Raw genomic sequence first — 24940 nt, 5'->3', positions numbered from 1 at the left:
CATGGGAGAAGGAATGTAAACAATAAGGAAACAACCAATTGTATGTGAGAAGTGCTAACAACTTAGAGATAAGAAACTAAAGATAGAAAGGCATGCAAGGCTCTGTGTTCAGTGTGTATGCGTGTGTGTGAGAAACAGTAGTTTTTAAGGTGTATAGAGGAGCAATAAATGTTGTATATGGAATCATCATCATAGGGTGCCCAGTTTTTATTTTTATGGTCGTCCTCTAAAATGACAATATGTTATCAATTTCTTGAATAGATTAGAACAAGACACATCTCCCATAGAAAGACACTTTAAAGCATACCGAACTCAAGTCAGTAACGATGTCAGGGTTATTTATAAAGATGTTATAACAGGTGAATGGATTGGTCCTGTGTCCCAGTTTAAATGAGACAAAGGTCCTTTGCTGAGGATGGATTAGGAGGAAAAGACCCAGACTTCTCTTTCTAAGCAATTATAAATCCAAAATTAAGAGGCTCCGATTGAAGGAAAACAAATTATGGAAAAGGGAAAAAAACAACCCTTTATTAAAAGGTATGTATTAGCAGGAACACGAAAAAACAAATAAAACAACCAAGCAATACTCCTATACCCACCAATAATCCCCTTCAAGAACAAAACTGATAAACTGGCAAAAGGAAAATTAAACAGTTCAATTTTTTCACCCTTTGATGCAGTTCCAACCACAGTCAACAGGGGACGCCGTCGGGTCACTGGAGATGCAAAATTTGTAATGTCCTGTATCATTCACCAGGTGGCGCTGTTGGGTCACTGGAGGTGCATGACTTGTAGTGTCCTATTGTAGTCACCAGGTGGCGCTGTTGGATCACTGGAGGAGTAGAACTTGTAATGTCCAGTGCCCGTCACCAGGTGGCGCTGTGGGATCCCTAGTCACCGCCCCGTGGGATGGGGGAAAAAAAACCAAACAATACTCTCCAGGTATGTCAGAGGGAGGGAAAAAAAAAAACCAAACCAAACCCCAAAAAAACCCTCGGTTCCCCTTCCCTTCTCACACTGGGAGAGAGGGAATGGGGGGGGGGGGAAGGGGGAAGGAAAAAAAACCCCAGTAATAAAACAGAAAGTTCTCCCAATGGAAGAAAACTCACAATCTCCGACTAATTAGAATCCACCTCAGGCAAAAAAACCCTGCAACTGGCAAGGGTTCAGGGCAAAAAGAGACAGCCGCGAGCTTCTCCGACGATGAAGTGTTTCGTCCCAACCACAGCCACACCGTAGCCTCCCCCCAACTCCTCCCACCTCGTTGCCCAGGAGACAAGAGAAAAAAGTAAAGTGCAAGTCCTTATCTGCCTTGTTCCCTAGGAAACTAATGTCCGGCCATCAGCCATGAGGCTAGGTCTTTTGTATTCTGAAGTGCTTATCTTGATAACCAGGGGGGAAGGGAGAAAATTCTTCACTTGGTTGAGGGAGCTGGGGTTGTTTAGCCTGAACTGAACTTTTTGATTGGTTTTTTTGTCTGGAAATTACCCGGACAAAACCATCCTCAGCCCCAGGCATGGGCTGGTGGGCAAAACCATGACAAAAGCTAAGCCCAGGAAGAATTAAGGGGTGGGAGGAAGGTGTTTTTAAGGTTTGGTTTTACTTCTCATGTAGGAGTAGTGCTTTCAGAAGAATTTGTAACAGGAAAGCTAGAAACTGTTTTCACTTAGGAAGGCTTTCTGCTCAAAAGGTAACTCTTTCTCAAAGGCAGTTTCAATGCTTTTCCCCCCTGCCGCATAGCAAGAGAAGTTCTCAGCCTACCTCTCTGATATGTGAGAGGAGCGAGATAATGCTTGCAGAAATGCTACAGGGCCATGGTGGCCTGGGGAGAGTCGGGGGGTCAGCAATGATGAGTGAACAGGATGTTTGTCTTTTTCTCCCTGGGACCTGGTGCTTAAACAGGACTGTCAGGTATTTGTAGGTTTCCTGTGTTCTGGTCTTCTAAATAAACTTTTGAATTCTTTCCACTACCTTGGCATTTCTGGGGATACCTGCATATCTTACTTTACACTCATTATCCTATTCTGATTTGATTGGTAATAAATTCAATTAATTTCCCCAAGTCGAGTCTGTTTTGCCTATGATGGCAATTGGTGACTGATCTCTCCCTGTCCTTATCTCAACCCATGAGTCTTTTGTTGTATTTTCTCTCCCCTGTCCAGTTGAGGAGGGGGAGCAATAGACTAGCTTTGGTGGGCACCTGGTATCCAGACAAGGTCTAACCACCACATCTGCAAGAAAAATGAATTATAAATGGTTTATTTGCAGAGGATATGGTGCATATCCTACTATTAAGTAGAATCCCATAACAGTCAGTCTCATAAGCCACGAAGAACACCTCTACCATCAAACTTCATTCCCCTCTGCATTCAGTAAAGTTTTAAACAGTTATAACATGATTAAAGTTAACACAACCTAAATATACTAATTAGCAAAGATTCTAACCAAAGCCACCAACTATGTTCTGTCTATCTATACTGATAGTAAAGCAGACTTAGTGGGACTGCTCTACTGATGTATTATAGTGGATCCAAGATTCCAGCTAACTATCCAAACTATAAGATCTAGGCAGTGGATGTGGATGCTCCAACTTCTAGATTTTCACCACGAGAAGAAGATGCATAGCACAAACACACGACCTTACTAGCCACCACTAGCTAAACATTGCTTCAGTAATTAAGCTCAAAAGCAGAGTTCAAAAACCTCCCAACCCTGGGAAGGTGACAGCTAAGAAATGAAGAAGCATTCATTATCTGAGTTGCAACCTACATTAAATTAGCTTAAATGTATCATAGTGAGATCATAACAGATAAGTATTCTGAACAGGTTTTGGTTCAATTTTAATGCTTTCATGTAACCCTGGCTAATTGGAAAAAAATGATCAACACATTACAAGATGAATTAAAATTGGAGTAACATATTAGCTCCAACCACATGATATTAGACATTTATCTTCCCTAATTATGTTGTGTATTTAGTACTTAGAGTTTAATATTTTTATGGTTAAATGAGAAAGATGTATACTGTAGAAAAACACCAGCAGAAAACATGAACTCACATTTAATTTTAAATTTAATTTGTCAGACAGAAGTACAATCAGTGTGTACTGTAATAATTCTAGTAATAGAAAGTCATTAAAATCTAAAATATTAACTGGTTGCATAGCGCATTTGACATTATTGCCCATTTCATGAGGGAAAACAATTAATTTCCAATAAATTTTGTCTGATTTGGATTCAAAAGTGTTCATATATTGAACACTCCTTCTTTAAAACCTATGGACTGAAAAAAAACCCTTTTCAGATCACAGTTTAACTTAATATTTCCCAACATTTCATTACAACAAATCACAATATTGACAGTTTAATAGAAAAACATATCCAAAACATGTATCTGAAGCACCCGATAAAAAAGGGGCACTGAATGGAATAAAAAAGTTCCTGTCCCCATTTTTGCATTCTGAACAGTGATTTCATAAAGATATTTTATTAAAAAGTGTTAGTATACTGACTCTGTGATAAGAACTGAGTAGGTGGGGAAAGGAACAAGCAAAAAAAAAAATAAATCTCATGTAATTGGTTTGCAAAAATTTTCAGCCATTTATTTTATTTTGAAAAAAGGCATTATTATAACTGATCACAAACAGGAGAAATCCTGGCTATTTTACAGTTATAGGTACAGAACTTAAATATTCAAACTTGTGATGAAAAGCAGCAAGGTGGTTGCAGTGTACAATGTAAATAAATAGCTTTGAAAAGTGAACAAATGTCCTTGAGAATTCTTTATTAAGAAAACAAAACAAACTCCTTATTTCTCCCTGAAACATGATCAGTCAGTGTTTAAAAATTCATTTGCAAACATAATTTAAACTGTGTTCACCCTAAAAACAGTTTTATGAGATCCGGTCTGAATGGGGCAGTGTTGAGGTCCCTGTAAAAGTAAACATTTTCCATTTCTTAAAGAGGGGAAAAAACCCCCCACCTGCCACAACATTTGTAGCACAGTGCAGCATAAATTTTAAATACAAAAATATTTTTCTATTGTTGGGATAATAGACCTTGCATCCTGGAAAGAAGTAACAATACTGCTAGCGACAGAACATCCAGTCCATATCTTTCAAGTCACATAAGGCAATTACTGTGTTAGTTTACTGTATATGGCTAAAAGAAGGTCCGGAAAATAGTCTTTGTTATGTTTTCCAGCTACTCCATGTATGTTCAGGTGTACTTTTGTGATCTGATGAGTGTTCAAATGGAGATCTGTGTCCTATAGGAGATCTTGAACCATAAGGAGACCTCTGATCTAATGGTGACCTTGGGCCACTACCAGAAGCTCTGTGGTCCATTTGCCAGTCTGAGTGGTACCTATAATCTCTGGAAGATTTATGATGGCTGTACTCTGAAGTGAAACGGTGATCTGAATGTATCCTGTGGTCTGAATGGGAACGGTGATCTGAATGAGGCCGACTGTCTTTTAAACTTCCTTCCAGATTTGACCTGTGATCTCTGCTCCTGTGGTCATCCAGCTTTCTATGTTTACTATCACTATAGTATCTGAAAAAATTTACTTATTACTGAACACATAGTAAGAGCTACAATTATGTCAATTCAATAGAACTGCATAAGAGAAATGTCTTTGCAATTCTGCATTGCTTAGAAAAGATTCGTTGGTGCTTACTACAAGCATACTGCAAAACCAGGAAGGGAATTCTTAACAGAGCAATTTACCTGCTGTCTTGTTTATAGTGATCCCAGTCTCTGTGGTCTTTTCCATTGCTGAAGCCTGAATAGGACCTTTTCCTTGAGTCGCTTTTCTTATAAGCATCTCCCTGATACCTGTCCTTATGATGATCATGGTACTGTGACAAATATCTATCAGAAGAACTGTCCCTGCTACTGTCATCATGGTTTGTATTCTCCTTCAGTCTTTCAACATCTGTTAATTAAAGCAGAGGTTATAAGGAAGTCTCATATAGTATAATTTTTTTTCTTCACCAATACAAACAGCACTTCTATCTGTAGGATTTAAAGTGATGTGAAAGTGGCTTTATAGTTTGCCAGAAACAATATCTAAATAATTGAAAGACAAATGCAGTAATGTGAGTGAACTGAGAGAAACCTCAGAAGTAAGGAAGCAAGCAAGATAGAAATGTAAATATGTAGGGTTGAGAAACAAAATTTTTCAGCCTTACAGACTGAATGGAGAAGATCAGTGTGGTCCAAATGAGCAGTGAGTAGAGATCAGGTACCTTTAGCAGAGCAGTTTGAAACAAAATGGTAGGAAGTTCCTCTCAAAGGAGAGACAGCCCTAGTGTGAACACCAGCTTTAGAGGTACACCTTAATGATAGGTTATTAGTGGTATTCCTAAAATACATTACACTCATTTTAAACCCATGATAACATACTCTAGGTTTTATATAACATAGTATAAAACCAAGTATTACAAGAAGGTAACAGTGGGAGCACAGAAAACCAGTATTATTGCCAATAATAAAAGACATCCCATATAACTGATTGCTAACCATGACTTCAGGGAATATCTTTCTTATGATATGGTGACATTACAACTGCTACAAACAAGTATAGAGCTTCCAAGAAGTTTACAAGTGTTGAGTTGGCCTCTGTCCCTTCTCAAAATTAAATACAAAAAAGTGTGGGTTTTAAAAATTAATTTATTTCCTTTAAAATAATGGCTAAATAACTTGCTACTAAAATCAGTAAGTGCCAAATTTGGTCCATGCTCAGTTGAATTTCATCAGCAAACTAGTGAAGTTATACTAAGTCATCCTATTCCTATGATATACATCAGTATGGGAGTTCTAGGAGACAGTTTTAAATTTATTTCACTTTACATACCATCATTTAAGATATACAGCACAATAATATGCTCTAGATTTCTTACCTGGATTTCTAATTACATGTGTATTCACATTGTTGCTAATATTCTGGTCACTGTGCTAAAAGAGACAAGTATAAAAATAATCATTGATAAATCCCAGAGTTGCATCTGAATTCTTCAGAAAATATCCTAAGAAAACAGACTAGTTTACTATGAACAGTAAAATACATTTAAAGTATATTGAGTGTAGACAATTGATACATAATAATAACAATTATAAAACTTAGAATATATATTTGTATATTTAGAGTCTGAAAGTATTACCTGAGATTCTTGGCGTTTTTTGATTGCATGTTTATACAGCTTGTGCAGCTTTCTGGCATCAAATTCTGTAAACTTAGAGACAAAAATCCACAAGTTTCTGAGGAAAAAGAAAGAGAGGCTATAATTTTCCATATATAATTTTTTAATTGTGTCATTGCATTGGGTTTGCATGGTCAGGTTTTGGGAACAGAGGGGCTACAGGGGTGGCTTCTGTGAGAAGTTGCTAGAAGCTTCTCCCATGTCTGACAGAGCCAATGACAGCCAGCTCCAGGACAGACCTGCCACTGGCCAAGACCGAGCCAATTAAGAATGATAGTAATGTCTCTGTGATAACATATTTAAGAAGGAGAAAAAGTTGTTGCACAAATGAAATGGTAGCCAGAGAAGAGCGGAGTGAGAATGTGAACAACTCTGCAGACACCAAGGTCAGTGGAGAAGGAAGGGGAGGAGGTGTTCCAGGTGACGGAGCTGAGGTTCCCCTGCAGCCCGTGGTGCAGACCATGGTGAGGCAGCTGTCTCCCTGCAGCCCATGGAGGACCACAGGGGTGCAGAGATCCACCTGCAGCCTGTGGAGGACACCCATGCCAGAGCAGGTGGATGCCTGAAGGAAGCTGTGATCCCATGGGAGGCCCATGCTGGAGCAGGGTCCTGGCAGGGACCTGCTGACCCATGGAGAGAGGAGCCCATGCTGGAGCAGGTTTTCCTGGTAGGACTTGTGATGCTGTGGTGTAGCCTGTGCCTGAAGTACTGCACCTCATGGAAAAGTGACCCATGTTGCAGCAGTTTGCGAAGAATTCTTGCCCTTGGGATGGACCCAAGTTGGAGAAGTTCATGAAGAACTGTCTCCCGTGGGAGGAACCCCACAGTGGAGTGGAAAGACTCCTCTCTCTGAGCAGTGACAAAAACAACTTGTGATGGACTGACCATAACCCCCATTCCCCATCTCCCTGTGCCACTGGGGGAGGAGGAAGTAGAACTTGGTAAGACGGGAGGGGTGGAGGGGATGGTGTTTTTAAGATTTACTTCTTATTATCCTGCTCTGATTTTGTCAGTAATAAATTTAATTAATATCCCCACCTTGAGTCTGTTTTACCTGTGACAGTAATCAGTGAGTGATCTCTCCCAGTCCTTATCTCAATTAATGAACCCTTCATTATTCCCTCTCCCCTGTCCAGCTGGTAAGGGGAGTGATAGAGTGGCTTTGGTGGATACCTAGCATCTAGCCAGGGTCAACCAACTACAGTCATACAACAGAACATGGACTTAAATGAAATTATTTCAACAGTACTTCAGTAAACTGAAATCATAGTAAAGTCCGTTACACAGAATATTACCTAGATGCACAGCAATAATTACTTAGCTCTATTTCAAACTTCACAGAAATGAATTACTTTAAGAATTTGTTGTTTTGTAATATTTATCACAATGACTGCAGAATGCAAAGTGCATGAAAACTAGTGTTTAGTTCAGAAACATCTCAAGTGTGTACATTCAAGAAGCATCTATCTGCTCTTTCACTGTGATGATTTAAACATTATAGTTTTGGCCTAGAGGTTTGCAAAAGTAGACACAACCAATGGTGTGCCCAATGACATCTGTATAAGAAATATAGCATGAATACCTTTACTAAATTCTGTCTTATTAAAGACTGATGAAATACATATTTTAATAATCTATGTATGGTACTGTAGCGTTATTAAGAATTAACATTATAGTATCTCTACTATACTCATTCTTCACTGAAAGGGTGTTCATGAATTGGAATGGGTTACTCAGGAAAGTGGTGGAATCACTATCCCTGGAAGTGTTCGAAAAATGTGTGGATGTGGTACTTGGTGACATGGTTTAGTGGTGAACATAACAGTGTTAGGTTAATGGTTGATGATTTTAGAGGTTTTTTCTAACCTAATGATTTTATGATTCTATGATCCTATGATGAATTTCCACTTAAAGAAACATAACATTTATCAAAGTGTCTTTAAGACATGGATTGTTTTTGTATTTCAGTTCAGCCCAATATTTTAAAATAAAGTAAGTACAAACAGCAGAAATATTCTATGTTAACAACAGTCTGCAAGAAAATTAAACACTTGACTGAGGAGTGTCGTATATGGAAGTGCAACCATATTTACAACCATGAAGGAATTAAGTATACATTATGATAAAACTAACTCAAATTGTATTAAGAACTTAACAACAAAATATAGCAATTTTATAAACCAACATTTTTCTTATTTATTCCAATGTTATCACCTCACAGATGCATAAGAACACTTAAAACTCTTCTTTCATTTTGAAATACATTTCTGAGTATGTTATGATAAATATTTTCTATCAAGTCAGTTCATATTTGATTTAGAGTATATTTTTTAAAAGAATAAAGGATTCTGCAACTCAAAATCAAAGTTAAATACACAAATTTATAATGACCTATTTTTAGCATGAATAAAAAAACCAAAACAAACTACAAAGTTGAAAAGGACAGATTCTTTAATGATAAGAACTGTTTTCCCCTAAATAATAAATATACTCTAAATACAGTTATTTTGTTTGTTTTTGGTTTTAAAAAGTACGCTCCACCTACGGGACAAAATGCATTGCTATGCAAGCATAAAAAAGTGAATCCAATAAAAGTTTGAACCATCTATAATCATCTTTTTATGTCTGTCATAGGTTTTCTTGTTTTAAAGAAAAAAAAGGAGGGGAACCCTGCTTGGAAATTTTTTTCCCTTTAGGACTGTGAAAGAAAGGTGAGAGCAAGGGGGCTGCTTGAGAGGCTGCCATGCCGGCCCCGTGGGAGGAGATGGCTGAAGTGAGCACACACTCCCTCTGGGGACGGGACTTCACTTCTTTACTGGACTCAGGGAGGGGGTGTGTGAGGAGAGAGAGCTCCGGGGGTCATCTTGCTTTTGGCCAAGTCACCTGGCTGCTTTTGGCCCCGGCTTGCCCCCATTCCCTCACACCCTGTTCTGCCTACCGCCTGGACCTGCCTCGGATTTCATTTGAGAGGCTGGTGCCAATCTGCAGAGGAGTTTCTGAGGGAAAAGGCTGCTCTTTTTTCCCTCCTCCTTCTCCTCCTCTTTCCATTCTGGTGGAAGCTTGCATCCATTTATGAGAGAAGGGAAGTTCCAGACAGAGCTTTTTGACAGCATGAGTCCACGGGAGGATCACCCTCCCCCCTTCTTCCTTCCCCCCTTCGGTGGGGGGTCCCATCTGGCCACCTCCTGTGCGCTGGGCCCCACGCGGCGGGGCCGGAGGCAGCCAGAGCTCAACAGTGTCCCCTGCTGACCACTAGAGGGCAACTGCAGCCTTTGCTCCACCAGAGATCCAACAGTGCCCCCTGCTGGTCGTGGTTAGAACTGCTCTAAAAGGCAAAAAGTACTTAACTGGGGTTTTTTTTTGGTGGGAATTTGGGTGCAAGATTGTTGGGGCTTTTTTCTTTTGTTGTGTTTACCTATACACATATATTCTTTAATAAAGAGCTGTTACTTTTCCTTTCTCCACATTTCCTTGACTGGACCCTCTTAATTTCAGAGTTACTATTGCTTAGAGGGAGTAGCTTGGTTTTCCTCATCTCACCCTTCTTAGCAAACACTTCTGTCTCGGTAAACTGAGACAAAGTCCTTATTTAATACAGCAGAAAAATAAAAGAAAGGGAGAATAAGAAACAAGACAAATAATTAAAAAATATTCTGATTAATAGAAGCTATTATGGATTTCCCATTTTCAAGAAATACCATGCATAATAACTTACTTTCTCCACTGTTTAATTTGTTCAGGATTTGTGTACTCCTTTAGACATTCAGTAATGTGGTCCCCAATTTTGATTAGGCACTGTCTAGTATGCTCCAACTGTTCCCTTTCAGAAAGGCCTTTCTCTGGTCTATCCAATTGTTTCAATGCTGCTTTGACAGGCCTCATTCTTTCTTTGCACTATAAAATGTAAAAAGGGAATACATTAATTCAAAAATAAAAACATAATAAAAATTGTAAAACATAACTCACCCTTACATATGCAAAGACAGTACTGTTGTAAGCCAAATGAAAAAACAAATCTTTGCTCACAGTTCTTTTAGTTTTACTACAAGGTTTCATTTGGAAAAAGTAGTTTTTTAAATACAGTTGAAAATTTACTCCTATATGAAAGTATTAAATTGTATGTAAAAAATATTAAAGATTTAAGAAAGCATTAAGTTAATATAAAAGATTTTCTGAGAGAAAGGAATTATTATAACTAGGTTTTCCAATTATGGGTTTAACTTTCAGCACAAGTATATAGGACTGTTATGGTTACAAGCCAGGGAAGAGAATTATAGTAATCAATATTCATATCATTACATCATCTGAAGGAGGCCACCCTGCCCTCCCAATGCAGGGAGTTGGAGGGAAGGGGGCAGTTTTCAATGAGGGTAAAAGTTGTTTCCAGGGCATCAGCTGTGGTTGGAAGTCATCCCTGCCTGGCGGGGACAACAGAAAAACCACTCTGGGAACCAGAAGTACGCCATCTTGCCTTGGTCACTGAAACAGTGTGGACTGTCATCAAAAAACCCATGGAGAAATTTGATCCCTTCTGCCACCCGCCAATTCTCCTCCCATTTCTCCTCCAGAGTGCTAGTACAAAGTTTCGGTGCTTAAGTGGACAGCTCCGAGGTATGACTGAGCCAGCTGGGAGTCACTCTGCTTCGCTTGCTGCTGTTGCTGCTCACCTGGCATGGGATGGCTGCACCCCCACCCTCACCCCCATTGCCGCTCCACTTTGCTCACTGCTCACCCAGTGTGGGACAGTTGCACCCCTTGCTGCTCAGAACAAGAGACAACAACCCGTCCACCAGGGAACTGGTACCACTGCTGCAGTTAACCTGAAGGAGGGGGTTGGGGGGGAAAAAACCCTCCATCATTTTGTTTCCCCTTTGTTCCCAGGGGACCACATGGGTGGTGCATTCCCCTCTTTGTGGGTAAACTGTTTCCCCTGTATCTTTGTAGTTACTGCTTTTTCCTTTTAGTAAACTGTTATTTTTTCAATTATAACCTCCTCACATTTTTTTGGGGGTTCCACTATAAAAAGGGAGAGTTCATCTTATTGGAGTTCCGACCTCCCAATATTTGTCTTTAAACTAAGAAGACAAGGATAAGACTTATTTTATTTTTTAGAGTCTTGAAAGCTATACAAATTCAGTGTCAAGAAAGAGAGTATATTTTAAATAGATACTTTCTGCAACAATAAACTTGGCATTCAACAGAGGATCAGCATTCCTTTGAACAGTTTTTAAGCCTGAGTTCTATGCAGATACTAGGATAAATCTAGTTTAGGTGTGCCTAAATTAGTAACAGTGATGACAACACATATGTACTGATAGATATATTTCCTATGTGTATTCTTGAATTTTCACACTAATTCAAATGTGTTAATAGTAAATACAGATAAACCAGTTAGCATGTTTTAAATTATAGATGCTTGCTTGGTAGACAGATGAAATGCATATTTTTACCTGTCACAAGGTAGACAAGAAGTCAAATGAGTTAGCCTCAACAACCCATAGCAGTAATTTCCATCTTAAAATATAAATATGCTAATTAGATTTCATCTGATTATGGCATAATGATGAATATACCTTCCAGAACAGAGGGCCTGGCTAAAAAAATGTTCTACATGCAAACCCAACCTAGAATTGCTCCCACTTAGGAAGAGAGGCAAGTCTGTTTATCCAGAATCAAAAATGTGAGGGATTTTGGAGAACATCACCATCACTGTGGCAACATCTAGGGACAACTCAAAAATCATTTAAGCTGTTCCATTACCAGTTCATGCCATTAAGTAATTAAGCAGCTACATTACCTATTGCACTAACCACAGCTTAAAGCAAGCTTTAAAAAGACAGTTTACAAACTACACTGCTTAAGTTAAGTGTAGATATGAACAGAGAAGCAGAATTGTTCATGGGAGTTGCGTGATTTTCAGTCACCTAGCCACTCACAAGATATCCTGGAAATTATGGATGAGTTACTTAGATAAAAAAAACACAAAACAACAACCCCCACAAAGATAAACTGGTCAGTACCATACCAATGAGAAAACAAGATAACTTCTCATAGTGAGCACCACAGTAGACCCAGTAAACCTGTCTAGTAGTAACAACTGTTGAGAGCTGAATGATAGAACTTTCACAGCAGAAAACTAGCTGCTCAAAATAACTCCTTAGCATCTTTCCAAAGGCCCCAATCGACCTATAAAATGTTACATACCTCCCTTTTTTTCTTCCAATATTGATTCGGTTGCGGTCAAAAGTAGTAATATAACTGAAATTGTTTTGGTATCAGATATATTAGTCAGGTAAGATATTTCTAAGGATTTTAGGATTTGTTCCTTCCTCATTCAGTTTTGTCCTTTAAGAAGCAGTATCCACAAATTATTCTTGAGGATGGATCTTCACAGTCTGTATTTTAAAACTGTCCAGCACACAGACAACTAGACAAATACTCTTCACTATACTGCATAAATGCAATAAAATAAAACTGCTGACCTGAAAACAAAACTGAATTTAGTAGATTTTACTGGCAATAGATATCTGTATTATAATGCCTAATAGCATCAAAAACATCAGAAATCGTGTTCATTTAGAATATCGTGTAAACAGCAAGTTATCAACAAGGGACTTACCACACTGAATGTTTTCTGATCCAGTTCTTCAGATTCATCTGATATTGGAACTGGTTCACTAGTTGCAGTAATATGAACTGGAATATCCAACAATGAAACTTTTTTATTTTTTTCTTTATTTTCAGATTTGATTTCATTTGCCTAAGAACAAAAGATGAAAATTTATCTGATAAGCAAACCTTATTTTTGGCCTGGAATTATACTGTAATTAGGCAATCACTGTATTTACTGCATTCTATTCAATAAGAACAAAAAAAAAAAGAAAAAAATCTGACATTCAGTGACAGTACCTTTTATTTTCTCTCTCTGAGGGATGGAGAAGGAGAATGGACAAGTTTCTTTGCACCATTTGCACTCTCAGTCCCATTAAGCTATGGATCTTTAAAGATTTCATTTGCCTGTCCTTGTAGTTACAAGTGGTAAAAATAAAACTTCATGATGCAAAAAAATTCAATGAAGTGACAACTGTAAAGTGAATGATCCAAAATATCTTTTCAACTCAAAGTCATTCACAAAATCCTGGTGGCTTTTTCTAGTGTTATATAAGAAAAAATAAACGTAGTTACCTTTTCTTCCTTTACTTCTTTTTCTTTCTGCATGGATTCTTTTACTTTGTTTTCTCTCTTTTCTTTAATATTTTTTAATTCTTTCTTATCCTCTTTTTCTTTTTTCTCCCTTTTCAGATTCCTCTTGTTTTCTTTTTCTCTTGTCTCTCTTTTTTCTTCATCTTCCTTCTTTATACCAATATCTGACTCAGGTTTTTCTTCAATTTCTTCTTTTGCTTTTATTTTTTTATGTGGACGTTTCACTGAAACAATCTTATCCTGCAATACACAAGCATATATGTCACATCAAATTGAGTTCCTAACTATACAAATTTTGTAACCATCAGATTAAAATGCACTTTTTTTCTGCGTGTGATTACTTTAGACATAGGTTTAACACCTATCAAATGGAGCTGAATGCAGTTGCAAAACAAAATGAGGACTACTCACTTATTTCCTTGATGTGTCACAAAACGTCTTGATTGGGCAGGGGTAATGTGGGGGTGTGAGAGATTAAATCCATTTAACTTTTGTATTACCAAAGAAATCTGCCCTGTAAAAGGTAGTTAAGCTGCAAAGAGCTAAAAACAATAAGGAAATAGGCATCACAAGACTGAGCTGATTTTTCAGGGCATTGTGATGATAGAAGACCTCTGTTCTGGTTAGTTTTGTTCCAGTAACTTTTGACTGATCACAAATTAAACAGTCACAGGAGAAGGGAACAACTTTCTCTTTTTCAGAGATGTTCCGAAGAATCTAGTGTTCTTTCAGTTACCTTCAAAGTCACAAAATTAGGTGTAACATGGTCCCTAAACTTAATGTTGGTTTGTTTTTTTTTCTTCTCTCTAGTGGTTTCTGCTGTGTGATAAATTTAAATAAATGACCCAACAAAAATAGAGTCCTAAAGGAATACATCAGAAGTAATAAAAGCACAACAAAATTGAGTAGCCTGTTAGAACAGTATCTATTGAATAATAGTCAAACTCAACATCCACAAGTCCATGGGCCCTGATGGGATGAACCCATGAGTGCTGAGGGAACTGGCAGACATCAATGTTAGGTCATCCTCAATCATCTTTAAAGGAGGACCCAGGGAAGTAAAGACCAGTCAGCCTCACCTTCATCCTTGAAAAGGTGATGGAACAGCTCATCCTGGAGGTCATTTCTATGCACATGGAAGACAAGAAGATGATCAGGAGTAGTCAGCATGGATTTACCAAAGGGAAATCATACTTGACCAACCTGATTGCCTTCTACAATGGGACAACTGGTTAGATAGATGAGGGGAGAGCAGTGGATATTGTCTACCTTGACTTCAGCAAGGTTTTCAACACTGTATCCTATGATATCCTCATAGGAAAACTCAGAAAGTGGGGACTGGACAAGTGGATGGTAAGGTAGATAAAGAACTGGTTGAATGGCAGATCCCAGAGGGTTGTGATCAGTAGCAGAAGCATTCACTTGCATGTCTCAAAACATTGTTTATTCATGCTGTACTTTCTAATCAAGCTTAATTTTTTCCGGAGCATGAACAAAAGTTGTTATCTGAAGAATCATTATCAGTAGTAATAATGGGTTAATTAGAAACACTAGTTTTATATTCAGATGTTATATTAAAATATTAAAATTAGAATTGCATTTCTAAAAGATACAGTGCTCATCTTTATATGAATGATGTTTACCTCATTATGCTCATCATCTTCATCAGAGTTTTCTGAGGGTGGTGATGAGGAGTCACTTTTTATTTCTTCTTTAATTTTTGCAGCCTTTGATGCTCTATTCTTACTTCTTGTTTTCTTCCTCTTTGAATTGCCCTGAATGCAAATTAGTACTTTTATTATGTCAACTGACAAGTGTCTGCATCACAGTTGCAGAAAAAGATTTTGGTTTTTATGTTAAAGAAATTGTTCATTTTATTTATTACCACTAATGACCACCACTTTTCTCAGGACTAGAGACCAAGCCTAATGCAACAGTAGAGAATATATACAAATAAGGGAGAAAAAAGCAATATTAAACTTGCAATACATTCCTTGAGTTAGTCTCATATAACACTATTACCAATACAGAGAAAAATTACACAAAGCAAAGAAGAGTGGAACTAAGAATAAAACAAGTATTTGCTGACATTCCCATAGGCATATTATGTTATCTCACTACTGAATATTAAGCTTAACTTACTGCACCAGTAAGTCTTTGCACTTCTTTTCTTGCAAGGTCTTTATTCAATAATTTAATGAGGTAATCTGCACGAGTCTGCAACTGCTTGGCCTGGGGTTTCTTATCTGGATCATCAGGTAAAATCTGAGGAGAGCAATGGTAGCATCAACTATAAGTACACATTATCAAATTAGAAAGCTGCTAGTCTGGAACACTGGGAACAAAAAAAGCTGAATGAAAAAAATAGGTAAAAAAACAAATCCACTCCAACTATATCTGACCAATATGTAGGCATGCTTCAAGGAATGGAGAACTTCAACATTTAATTTTTCTTCAAACACACAATTAATGTAGTCTTGAAAATAGTCTCACAAAGTTTACAGTAAACTCAAGAAACTAGCCTCAGATTTCTGTTTCCACTCTCATAGTTTATCTGAAAAATTCAGAGCTCCTGTACCACTGTCATACACAGATCTCCTAGTTCTGCCTTGTGATTCTAAATGTATTAATTCATTACCACAGAATATACCAGAAGCCAAAAATATAAATGAGTGGTTTCATAAAACAAGCAAATTAATGGAAGGCAGGGGCAGGATATCCTTAAACAGATTTATATACAACCCTGGCTACTCAAATCTCAAAGCTACAGGTTGTTGGCAGTATCACTGAGTTTACTTCACTCCAGTCTTTTCCTAAATGTTTCTCACTAATTCTAAGCAGCCATTGCACTACTTCTAATCTGATAAATACAGCAATTCCCATGTTGTAAATGAAAGACAGTTTCAAGCAAAGGAAACAGGGATAGGAAAACCAAACCAATTTCCCTCCAAAAGACCAAGAATAAAATCACAAAATCACAGAATCATTTAGATTGGAAAAGACCTCTGAGATCATCGAGTTCAACCACTGAGCGATCATCACCTTGTCAACTAGACCATGACACTAAGTGCCATGTCCAGTCATTTCTTGAACACTGCCAGGGATAGTGACTCCACCACCTTCCTGGGCAGTACATTCCAATGCTTAACAATCCTTTCTATGAAGAAATTTCTCCTGATGTCCAACCTGAACCTCCCCTGGCACAGCTTGAGGTGCTTGGTCTGTTTCTAGTTGCCTGGGAAAAGAGGTCGATGCCCACTGTGCTACAACCTCCTTTCAAGTAGTTGTAGAGAGCAATGAGGTTTCCCCTGAGACTCCTTTTCTCCAGGTTAAACAACCCCAACTCTCTCAGTTGCTCCTGATATGACTTACTCTCTTGACACTTCACAAGCTTCATTGCCCTTCTCTGGACATGTTCCAGCCCCTCAATGTCTTTCTTGTAGTGAGGGGCCCAGAACTGGACACAGTACTCAAGGTGTGACCTCACCAGTGCTGAGTACAGAGGGACAATCACTCCCCTGGTCCTGCTGGTCACACTATTTCTGATACAAGCCAGGATGCCATTGGCCTTCTTGGCCACCTGGGCACACTGCTGGCTCATGTTTAGTTGGCTATCGACCAGGACCCTCAGGTCCTTTTCTGCTGGGCCTCTTTCCAGACACTCTTCATCAGGCTTGAAGTGTTGCATGGGGTTGTTGTAACTCAAGTGTAGAACCCAGCACCTGGCCTTGTTGAACCTCATACAATTGGTCTTGGCCCATTGATTCAGCCTGTTCAGATCCCTCTGCAGAGCATTCCTACCCTCCAGCAGATTAAAACTCCCACCCAACTTAGTGTCATTAGCATATTTACTGAGGATATGCTTGATTCCCTTGTCCACATCATCAATAAAGATATTAAACAGGATCAGGCCCAACACTGATCCCTGGGGAACAGCACTAGTGACCATCCACCAACTGGATGCAGAACCGTTCACCACCACTCTCTGGACCTGGCCATCCAGCCAGTTCTTAACCCAGTGAAGATTGCACCTGTCCAAGCCATGGGTCGACAGCTTTTCCAGGAGTATGTCATGGGAGACAGTGTCAAAGGCTTTGCTGAAGTCCAGATAGACTACATCCGCAGCCTTCCTCTCATCCACTAGGTGGGTTACCTGGTCTTAAAAGGAGATCGAGTTGGTCAGGCAGGACTTGCCCCTCCTAAATCCCTGCTGGCTGGGTCTGATCCCCCATGTGTCCTATAGATGGTGTGTGATTGCACTCAAGATAATCTGCTCCATCACCTTGCAGGGCACTGAGGTCAGGTTGACAGGCCTGTAGTTCCCTGGATGCTCCTTCTAGCTCTTCTTGTGGATGAGCATCACATTGACCAACCTCCAGTCATATGGGACCTCCCTGGTTAGTCAGGACTGATGAATTCTTCTTCCAGCTCCCTCAGTACCCTTGGATGAATCCCATCCAGACCCATAGACTTGTGAGTGTCTAAGTGGCACAGCAGGTGGCACTGTTTCCTCTTGGATTGCAGGGATTCTATTCTGCTCCCTGTCTCTGTCTACCAGCTGAGGGGGTTGGTTGCCCTGGGGATAATTGATCTTACTGTTAAAGACTGAGGCAGAGAAGGTGTTAAGTACCTCAGCCTTTTCCTGTCTTTGGTGACAATGTTCCCCTCTGGGTCCAATAAAGAATGGAGATTTTCCTTGGCCCTCCATTTTTTGTTAATGTATTTCCCGGTCAGGGACACTCCCCGGGCAGATGGAGCTCATTAGCCCTGTAAAAAGGCAACCCATCTGTCATAGTTCGTATTTTTAGCAAGGAATTTTTCTTTCCTTTCCTCCTGCCGTGTGTGTGCGCTCTGTATATTGCCCATTTAGTTGAACAAAGGAATCGGCCCGAGCCCTAATGGTCGAGATTTGTTTCCTTGAAAACAAAGGGGGGAGGTGGCTGGTGTGTGACTGGAAGGGGGTGGAGGCTGGGGGGGAGGAGAGTCTCTCTCGCTGCCGGGGTGAGAGGCTGCTGCGGGCTGCAGACACTGCCGGGTTCCTTTGTCTCTTTCCTGTCGGAGGGGAACTCTGGTTGCTACTCTTGGCTCAACTCTGGCTGGCTGCAGCCCTGCTTACAACAGACCCTAATCAGCTGAAGTTTGTGAGTTTTCTTCCATTGGGAGAACTTTCTGTTTTATTGCTGTTGTTTTCCTTCCCCTTCTTTCCCCCCTCCCCCCCCCCACCTGGCGGCAGCCAAGGATCTCACAGCGCTGCCTGGTGACAGGCACTGGATATTACAAGTTCTACTCCTTCAGTGATCCAACAGCGCCACCTGGTGACTACAATAGGACACTACAAGTTTTTTACACCTTCAGTGACCCAACAGCGCCACCTGGTGAATGGTACAGGACATTACAAATTTTGCATCTCCAGTGACCCGACGGCGCCCCCTGATGACTGTGGTTGGAACTGCACCAAAGGGTGCAAGAAATTGAACTATTTTCCTTTTGCCGGTTTATCAGTTTTGTTCTTGAAGGGGATTATTGGTGGGTATAGGAGTATTACTTAGTTATTTTACTTGGGTTTTTTTCGTGTTCCTGTTAATACACACATACGTTTTAATAAAGGGCTGTTATTTTCCCTTTTCCATAATTTGTTTTCCTTCAATCGGAGCCTCTTAATTTTGGATTTATAATTGCTTGGAAAGAGAAGTTTGGGTCTTTTCCTCCTAATTCATCCTCAGCAAAAGACCCTTGTCTCATTTAAACTGGGACACCATCTACATCCTGAGGACCTCGCTGCCACCGTCCAAGCTCGCTTGGTCCCGGCAGATGAACCTTAGGATTAAAGGGTGGGCTCAGTTCCGCGCACACTGTGTCTCACCTAAAAAATCCAGTGCGCAGGCTGGAAGGTGGAAAGACCTTCCCCGGATCTTCGCTCGCGAAGACTGGCCATTATTATTTACAAAAACATTTTTTATTATATTTCACAGCAGTGATTGGATCGAATTCTAGTTAAGTTTTAGCCTTTGTAATTTTCTTTCTACGTGACCTAACAACATCCTTGTACTCTTCCTGAGCTGCCTGCCTCTTTTTCCAAAGCTCTGTAATTAATTAAAATTAATACAACTAGAGCATCTAAACTAGGGAAGCAAAGGATGGAAGAGAGAATTCAAGTGACAGAGATACAAATACATAGAAATACAGAAACATAGCAGACTCTAAGAAGGTATACTTCAACTGAATACACAAAATCTTAAAATCTAATAATTTACCAAAAGTATACAAAGGAGTACAGCTGACCTAACTTCTGTGCAATTTCCATTATCATAAAATAAGCTCTTTCAGTAACTGTTCTTATTAGCATTATCACCTAAACAAAAAAAGTCCTTGATGAAATTTTGTAGATGACATACCTTCTGTGTCAAACTGAGATCAGGATCCATTTTTATCATTTCCCAGCTGCCATAGCCATATTCATAGATACCTATTAACAGATTGGAATCATCTTCCTTACCCCAATCTATATCAAAATGAGCTGCCTTGGTGTGGCATGGGATGACATATCTAGTAGAAATAAATTAGAAATATAGATAAGCAAACTTCTAATACTTAGATAGGAGAACATGCCACACAGCACTAAGATCCTGGTATATTTAGTAGGTAATCCAGATAACTATCAGGCTTTCATACAATTTCTATAAAAAATTTCTATAAAAACATGTTTTAAATCAGATCAAGATATAAAAACCAGACATCTATCTGTGGCCATGGACTGATTCAGAACTGGCTAATCATGAAGATAAGCTTAACTGCTAAATGAATAAGCAGATAGTCTAGGGAATACGATACACAAGGTAGCAAGCTAAAAAGTTCTCAAGGTTAAACAACTACCAACAATTACCATCTGCTCCATTTTGACAAATATTGCTTTCTCTCAGGTAGAGGTGACATACCTCAACAAGCCTAATTTCTAGTCTGGAATAATTAAGAGTAATTGAACCCAGTCCCCAACGAATACAGTTCAGAAGCCAAAGCAAATACTGGCTTCTAAGGAGAGGAAAGAAAGAATAAAGAAAGGATGTGGAGCAGATTTCTGCTGCCAGTTCTTAGAGGTAATGGAGCAACATGGGTGTCCCAGTGTACTTTGAGTCTAGATTGCTTAAATATACGCAAAAAAGCCTTAAATAACTTTCTACATTATGGGTTCCTTTAGGCAGAAAAAAAATACCTTTTCCTTTCTTCTGGATCTGCAGGAATGGATTTGTGCAATGGTGCCAACTCTTCTTCATGAGAAATGACTAGCTTTGCATTCACCTGCACTCCTGATATTCGAAATGTTGGGCCTTTAACTTTCCCAAATCTACCTCCTTAAAATAAAGGACCAAATTATTAAAATATTTAGCCTTCACGTGTATCTTATAGACAAACATAGAGAAAAAAGAAAGTTTGATGCTATAGCAGTAGACATTCAATTATAAAATTGAATTTTTCTCAACTAAATGCTTTAATTAAACCAGAATCTTAAGGTCTTCCAGTTAATAGTAGCAGATTAATTTTAAATTTCATGGCAAAGCAAAAACATACTGCATTCTACTGTGACAACTCACTCAGGGGAAGGGGGAAGAAAAACAAAACCAAAAAGTCTTCTTACTAAAATCATTTTTCCTAAATCACCTAGCATGCTAACATTTTGTTAATGTTTTCCCCTAACACAATTGTTTTGTTATAATCAGAGTGCAAGAATCTTTCAGATCTCTTGATACTTTTTGTTCCTCTCCCTCACCCCCAAACACACTTTACCTGCTCTTTCTTGTCCGAAGGAATTGTCCTTTAAAGACTTAATGCATCCATTATGTACAAGTTCTCCCAGACGTCTAAGGTCCATCTCAGATTTATCAACTAGCTCAGCATCTCTAGCTATAGCATCTAACCTGGAAGAAAACAAATGTTTTTACAGCTATAAAACTTTAGTATTATGAATGACTTCTTCAGATTTTGAAACTAGAGAAGTGATCATGTAAGTTATCATTCACCCACACTTGCTATGCTGTGTACAATTATCAAACAAAAAACCTAAATAATCGTCACTAATGCAGATTAAACAGGACAGTAGGTAAAGAAAAAACAAGCAGTCTTGCAAAATTTAAAGATTTGTCAAACTGGTTGTTTACACACATACCATATATGATGAAAGGAAAATAAAATAATTTAAATTCATGTTATAGTGCAGGCAAAAGATTAGGCACATTATTTTCTCTTCAACCTAAGGTTTCTTGATGTTCTGTTCTAATTTTAATGGAAAGAAGGTACCAAGTTGTTATACAAATATAAGCAAATTAGTTTACCTTTCAAGTGGACCACCAAATTTCTTGTAACTCTTGATAAACCTAGTAACGTAAAATAATTTTGCAGTTAAAAAAATGTATGCTTAACTACGGTGGTGTTAAAAATGTATTTGTAAAGTCTCAGTACAAGGCTATGTGGATAATGCAAAGAAAATAAGAACTAGAGAGACTAGGACGGCTTAGTATATGAAGACAACCCACATTTAAAGCCAGAGTTCTATTTGGTTTAATAACTGATAGAAATAAAACAATAGAAGATGCAATTAATTTCAAAAATTTCTTTGCTAATTAGTTTCACAAGACAAAGAATTCAGCAATGTGATGTGTCTAATAGAAATTAAATGTGGATTTATAGTAAATCAAGAATTCAGATATGTTAGGCCTCTCACAATAAAGAGAATCTAGCTGCAATTTTATGGTGATTTTAAGACAGGAAAACATAACATGAAAGATAAAGGAATGCAAACACAAGAATACCCCTGACAAAAGCAGTAAACCATTATATATTAGATAAAATGAAAAGGAAACAAGGCTCTTTAAGGCTATTTATATAATCAAAAATATTTTATAAGCTTTACAGTATTTTAGAGAAACATGAATACAGAAGCAATGTAGCATTTCCCAAGCCAATCGAAGTAAAGCAAAACAATTTCTACTCCTTCTACCACCAAAGTATTTTTAGCACCAAATATTCTGGGACCAGCTGTACAGATTCACTTATGTACTGGTTTTCGCTGAGATAAAAGTTAATTTTCTTCAGAGCACCATACCTGCTAGTCCGTTTTGGATTTGTGAGCAAAACAGGCCTTTTCTGCTTCTCACACCACCCTGCCTGTGAGTAGGCTGGGGGTGCACAAGAAGTTGGGAGGAGGCACAGCTGGGACAGCTGACCCCAACTGACCAAAGGGATATTCCATACCATATGATGTCATGCTTAGCAATAAAAAATGTGTGGAAGAAGGAGGGAGAAGGGATGTTCGGTGTTATGGTATCTGTCTTCCCAAGTAACTGTCATACATGATGAAGCCATGCTTTCCAGGAAATGGGTAAATGCTTGCTAGTGGGAAGTGGTAAATGAATTCCTTGTTTTGCTTTGCTTGTGCATGTGGCTTTTGCTTTCCCTATTAAACTGTCTTTATCTCAACCCACAAGTTTTCTCATTTTTATCCTTCTGATTCTCTACCCGATGTCTCGGGGGGAGACTGAGCAAGCAGCTGTGTGGTGCTTAGCTGCCTAAAGAGGTTAAACCACAAAAACTTATCAAAATGGATTTTTTCTTTTTAGTTTTAAAAAGTATCATATAACATTAATACAATTACAATGTCAAGACATTTAACAAAACAAAACATTGAACCCCATATTATTCCTCACCAAAATAGGTTCAAATTCTGGACATAACAGTTCCTTATGTCAGCAACCAAAACTACACAGAGGAAAGCCTTAAATGCCTAGAATAAAAATTTTCAACTAAATTCATGAAAAATAGACTGTTTTCCATATTTTCAAACTCTAAAATGATAAAAAAATATGTTTTGTCCCTTTGCATGTCCCCCCACATCTTACCGCCTAATCTCTGCATCACTAAATCCTTTAATATTTTCTCGAGGAATAGTTCGAGGTCTTCCACGTTTTTTTGGTCGTTTTCTTTCTGAGACTGAGTCACTATCAGATCCAGAATATCTTCTCCTCCTACTGCGTTTCCCTTCACTTCCATTAAAGCTGATCTGGAATTTCAGATTAAGTAGTTCAAAGTTACATGACTAAAACATTTTATTAATATATTATCTAGCCTGTCAAAAATGAGGGGAGGAATGTGTGTGTGGGTGCCACTTGTGAAAACCACCCAACTCAGAAGTACAAGCCAAAACAACAGCACTAAAACAACAACAACAAAATCAAAGTTAGTTGATCAAAACTCAGAGATACCTGTTTTGCACAGTTTCTCATCCTTGGGAGCATATATATTTCTTCAAGCTCTTTTTGTCTTTCCTCCTCTTCTATTCGTCGACGCTGGACTTCTGGAATGATTTCTTCCCAGTTTCTTAAATTTTGTTCTGGTTCCAACTCAATGTCATCTTCATCCATATTGGAAAAATTAGCCACCTTATATATTGGAACATAAGTATTTTCACCAAGTCAATACATGATTTTATTTAAACAGAGTCAGTAATTAACATAATAGGAAAACTTAGTTCAGAATGGCAAATTTTATTTATTTGTGTATACACAAAATGTACACATATAAAATGCTTCATGAAGCACTGTCTCTAATGAAAGTATTTTCATATATGAAACACACACATCTCATGCAACATGGTTGAATATAAAAATGAGAATATTTTTCTTTTTTTACAAGTTGAGTAATATAAAAACACTATGAAATGCATCCCCAATAGCTGTGATTGTTGTTTAATTTCCTTCAAAGCAGAAAGCAAATCTAACTATATGTTGGAGTTAATATGGAAGTATAATAATGTAGAACTAACCAAACAATAATAAACTGTAGCAATCACAATCTACTGTAAATGAATGATTAGCATGAAAATGATTTAGTACTCTATTGATCTAAAGAAGTCCTGCCCTGACTTAAAACCAAGCAAAACCACACCAAACCTAAACAACCACAAAAAGATCCACAAAAACAAACAACCCCCCCCCCAAATAAAAAACCCTCACCACCCACAATTGGACTCACTCAATATTTTAAGTATTATCCAGTTAAGCATATCTGGCATTCATGTTTACATGGGGGCTGAAAGGAATTTCTAAAAGTCATCAACTAAGAAATCAAATTTCAATCTTTGTTTTCAGAAATACCACAGGTGCTTAACAGCATAAAGCATTTAATGAAAAACAGCCCTCCTCAGTATTCTAACAATTAAATTGAGGACTAATGTATTTGTAAATATCTTTCTTATTTTGTTAGCAAAATATATTATGTATTGTTACATGTTTCCACCGACATTAATTACCCTGTATAGGTGAATAGATATTGTTTCACCCATTTCACAGAATCACAGAATATGCTGAGTTGGAAGGGACCCACAAGGACCATCAAAGTCCAACTCCTAGCCCTGCATAGGACATCCCCATGAATCACACTGTGTGCCTGAGAGCATTGTCCAAATGCTTCTTGAACTCTGTCAGGCTTGGTGCTGTGACCACTTCCCTGGGGAGCCTGTTTTAGTACCCAACCACCCTCTGGGTG

General features: G+C 38.5%; 1 protein-coding gene across 3 annotated transcripts in view; it reads right to left on the bottom strand.

The window, feature by feature from the left end:
• Positions 1-488: 488 nt before the first annotated feature.
• The window catches only part of LOC126636619 (chromodomain-helicase-DNA-binding protein 1-like), a 50155-nt gene continuing 25703 nt past the window's right edge, over positions 489-24940 (bottom strand). The window contains exons 20-34 of one of the 3 annotated variants that reach the window (XM_050308988.1): positions 23659-23835; positions 23296-23456; positions 21733-21774; positions 21188-21318; positions 20616-20754; positions 19801-19951; positions 15548-15670; positions 15049-15180; positions 13388-13645; positions 12822-12962; positions 9918-10096; positions 6164-6260; positions 5903-5957; positions 4728-4935; positions 489-4553 (exon numbers count right to left, since the gene is read on the bottom strand). In XM_050308988.1, the coding sequence (XP_050164945.1) occupies positions 4190-4553; positions 4728-4935; positions 5903-5957; positions 6164-6260; positions 9918-10096; positions 12822-12962; positions 13388-13645; positions 15049-15180; positions 15548-15670; positions 19801-19951; positions 20616-20754; positions 21188-21318; positions 21733-21774; positions 23296-23456; positions 23659-23835 (2358 nt within the window). In that variant the 3' untranslated portion in view covers positions 489-4189. Of the gene's footprint in view, positions 4554-4727; positions 4936-5902; positions 5958-6163; positions 6261-9917; positions 10097-12821; positions 12963-13111; positions 13312-13387; positions 13646-15048; positions 15181-15547; positions 15671-19800; positions 19952-20615; positions 20755-21187; positions 21319-21732; positions 21775-23295; positions 23457-23658; positions 23836-24940 lie in introns of those variants that run through there. The other 2 variants (XR_007628094.1, XR_007628095.1) reach the window with 2 other exon arrangements.

This window comes from Myiozetetes cayanensis, unplaced genomic scaffold, assembly GCF_022539395.1.
Source record: "Myiozetetes cayanensis isolate MyiCay16 unplaced genomic scaffold, myiCay2020 scf139, whole genome shotgun sequence".
Classification (NCBI taxonomy): Eukaryota; Metazoa; Chordata; class Aves; order Passeriformes; family Tyrannidae; genus Myiozetetes; species Myiozetetes cayanensis.
The sequence above is the reverse complement of the archived record's forward strand: the minus strand, read 5'-3'. Positions and strand labels throughout refer to the sequence as shown.